The 3,687-nt window shown below is 45.3% G+C and overlaps 1 protein-coding gene across 1 annotated transcript; it reads left to right on the top strand.

The window, feature by feature from the left end:
- Positions 1 to 535: 535 nt before the first annotated feature.
- Positions 536 to 1,603, top strand: LOC308239528 (melanoma-associated antigen B5-like; the record flags this gene model as incomplete). Its single annotated transcript, XM_080652311.1, has 1 exon — positions 536 to 1,603. One exon carries the CDS (start codon positions 536 to 538, stop codon positions 1,601 to 1,603), a length of 1,068 nt encoding a protein of 355 aa, XP_080508437.1.
- Positions 1,604 to 3,687: the final 2,084 nt, after the last annotated feature.

Here is a 3,687-nt window from a genome sequence, read left to right on the forward strand (position 1 = left end):
GCCACCAGTCAGCAGAAGGGAGGTATGTTACCAGGCACTACCTGGAGACCAGGTAAATACCCTGCAGGGCTCCATATAACTCTTAGTTGGGTGTCCCTGACAGGCACAGGAGCTAAGGAACTTTTCACTGTCTCTTTTAGGGTCTCAGAGAGCTGCTAGGTTTGGTTTGAGGTGTCAATTTCACAGAAGCAGAATAGAGGGGACCCAGCACCTGCCAATATTTGACATGATGATTCTGATAGTGGACTCAGAAGTATATGACACCCTAGAACACAGGCTTCCCACTGGTTACCAGGATGTACTCTAAGATTACCTGCAACTGCCTCACCACGTTACTCAAGGAACAGATTGATAAGAACGGAAGCCCTGTGTGTTGCTTCAAGGAAACCTGCAGAGGCAGCCTTAGCTAAAGCCAAGGTAGAATCCATCTTGCCGTTGAAGACACTAGCACCATCTCATTCTCCTTCATCCTGGTGTCTGTATTTCCTGATTTCCTGTCCAGACTCTGCCTGCTGTCCCTGACCATAGTGACATCATGCCCCGGCGTCGCAAAAATAAGAAACGCCATCATGCCCGAAGTGAACCTCAGAGTTGTGGCAATGTTCCGGCCACTGCAGAAGCTGAAGAAGAGTCCACTCCCTCCTTCTCTACTCAGTGTGAAGGTATTAGACAGGGTCTGCCTGTGGCTGGGTCACGTAACACTTCCAAGGGCCCTCAAAGCATGCTAAACACTATCACTACTTCTGTAGCTGTTTCTTGCCCTGGGTCTGATGAGGCTTTCAGCAGCCAAGATGAGGATGAGGCTGTCTCCTCTAAGACCCCACTCTTCACTGAAGTCTCAGAGGTGGATGAGTTCAAAAACAAGACTGTGTCTTTGGAACAATTCATTCTGAACAAGTATAAATTGAGAAAGCCCATTTTGAAGGATGATATGCTGCGTATTGTTGGGAAAGATTACCAACACCGATTTGCTGAGATGCTCAAGAAAGTTTCTCAGCAAATTGAAACCTTCTTTGCATTAGACATGCATGAAGTGGACTCAACCAGACACTCCTACGCCCTTGTCAGCAAACTGAAACTCCCCAATAATGGGAGGGTGCGTCCTGGCAGGGGGTTACCCAAGACTGGTCTCCTGATGCATATCCTGGGTATGATCTTCATGAATGGCAACTGTGTCTCTGAAGAGGAGGTCTGGAGAGATTTGCGTCTGATGCATGTGTACCCTCGGAGGAAGCACTTTGTCTTTGGGGAGCCCAGGAAGCTCATTACCAATTTTGTGAGGCTGAAGTACCTGGAGTGCCGTCAGGTGCCCGACAGTGATCCTCCACGCTATGAATTCCTGTGGGGTCCAAAAGCATATCATGAAACCAGCAAGTTGAAAGTGCTGGAGTTTTGGGCAAAGGTCAATGATACCCACCCCAGTGCCTTCCCATACTGTTATCAGGAGGCTTTGCGAGATGAGGAAGAGAGAGCCCGAGGCAGAGTTGTATCCATGGCTGCCACTACTGCCCAAGTCACTGCACTTTCCAGGGCCATGGCCAGAACAACCCTTCTACCCATAGAGAAACCTAAAGCTTTTCGTCCTTCACACCAGAATATATAACATCATAATAGGGATAATATTCTTGGAAGTGTACAAGGATCCCTATTCTAGCTGTTGGGATAAATGAATAGAAATCAAAAAGCATGATAATTCTTAGTTTTCCTTGTTCCTTTTAATTTCCAGTTCTGTGAAATTAACAAAGTTATACTCTGATGTTTTAAGTTTGTTGAAGAAGTAGGATAAATTAAAGTTTAATAAATTAGATCTTGTGTTTGCTGGCCCTTTTATCCACCACACAGTGTCTGCTCTTGGGAGTCTCATTGTTAGGACTGGGGATACTAAAGTAAATGCAGCCTCTTCTCATAATTTTATGACCTGCAAGTTGCACTCATATGAGGAAGATGTTGAAGCACCCCATAGGACCTAGAGGTAAAGTAAAAAGAATGGGTGAGGAAGAGGGTGTTCATTATGAGAGCAGTTAGGCAGAAATTTCCTGAGCAAGGCAGTTTGGGAATTTAGGCAACTGTCAGTCCTTAGTGGGTTGTAATTTTCATTTATACTATGTGCTAGGCCAATGGAGGTTGTGGAAATGGTAAGCAGAGGCCTGACCCTCCTATGTTGTGCTTGAGAATTGGGAGACAAAGTGTGAGTTAGTCTGCTCTGGCTGCTCTAACAAAATACCACAGCCTGGGTGGCTGAAACGTTTTCACAGTTTGTGGCCTGGGAAATCCACAATCAATGTGCCTGTGGATTCGGTTTCCCATGAGAGCTCTCTTCCTTGCTGGCAGATGGCCTTCTTCTCCCAGTGCCCTGGCCAGGTAGAGAGAAGGTTTTCATCTCTCTTTCTCTCTTGTGCTTCTTAGAAGAACACTAATGTCATCTTGGCCACCCCATCCTCATGACAGCAACTAAACCTAAGTACCTCCCAAAATCTCCACCTCCAAACACCATCCATCACACTCGGGGTTAGGGCTGCAGCATGTTAATTGGGGTGATGCAGAAGGGGGACACCACCATTTGTCTCTAAATGACAACTGCTGCTACAAGTTACTCTGGCACTGTGGGTAAACCAGAGAGAATTCTCCTGGGTCAGGATAGGAAGGTACCCTTTGTTCTTGTCATAGTGCAGGTGGACACAATGTGCAAACTTGGTGTTCTATGCTCATCATCTCCTGGCAGTTGCTGAGAAATAGAGATGACATTCCCTTGAGGTGAGATGCCAAGAAGCCACTGTGCTGATGTGCTTTACCCTGAGTTGGAAAGGAGAACCTGCTCCCTTAAATGGGTATTTCACTCAGGTTATCTTGAGGGAGTTTGGCAAACTCTAAGTGAAGGCTAGCTTTTGTCCAGGGTGTAATGAATGTGAACCGAGGTGGTGTGGATGGAAGGGCCACTGCCAAGGATGGAAGGACTTGCTCCTTGACAGCAATTCTAGAAGCTTGAGGTGCATCCAGCTGGGGAAGGCAACTGCTCACCTGAATTAAATGACAGGCACTCTAATGTGGAAACTTTACTTAGTTTCCTTAGGTAGGACCATTTTTGGTTTACTGAGTGTTCTTTGTCTGAGATAATTATGTCTTCTATGACATGTCCTGGACTCAAAAATATTCCAAGCAAAGTGGGTGGTATCATCTGGGATGAAAATTATATCATCAACTGTCATTTAATAAATATAGGGCAGCCCGGGCTGGCTTGTCTCAGTGGATAAATCTTTGGCCTGCGGACCAAAGGGTCCTGGTTTTGATTCTGGTCAAGGGCAGGTACCTGGGTTGTAGGCTCCTCCCCAGCCTGGGCCCTGGTTGAGGCATGTGCAGGAGGCAACTAATCAATGTGTCTTTCTCACATAGATGTTTCTCTCTGCCTTTCCCTCTCTTACACTCTCCCTAAAAATCAATGGAAAAATATCTTCGGGTAAGGATTAAAAATATATATGGCAATATTTGCTAGCCATCTTTCCATGTGGTTTATATGTTTGTTGTTGAAGAGCAACACCTGGGATATATATAAAGCAAATTCTCCCTGACATAATTGAATTCAATTTTATATGATTGACTGTATGCAACTAATATTGGCAGCAACAATAACATTGATCACTGACACTACTAAAAATGCTGTGTTTATATGTTTGTTGTCCAAGTTTACAT

Source organism: Plecotus auritus (genome assembly GCF_963455305.1).
Source record: "Plecotus auritus genome assembly, chromosome: X".
Taxonomy (NCBI): Eukaryota; Metazoa; Chordata; class Mammalia; order Chiroptera; family Vespertilionidae; genus Plecotus; species Plecotus auritus.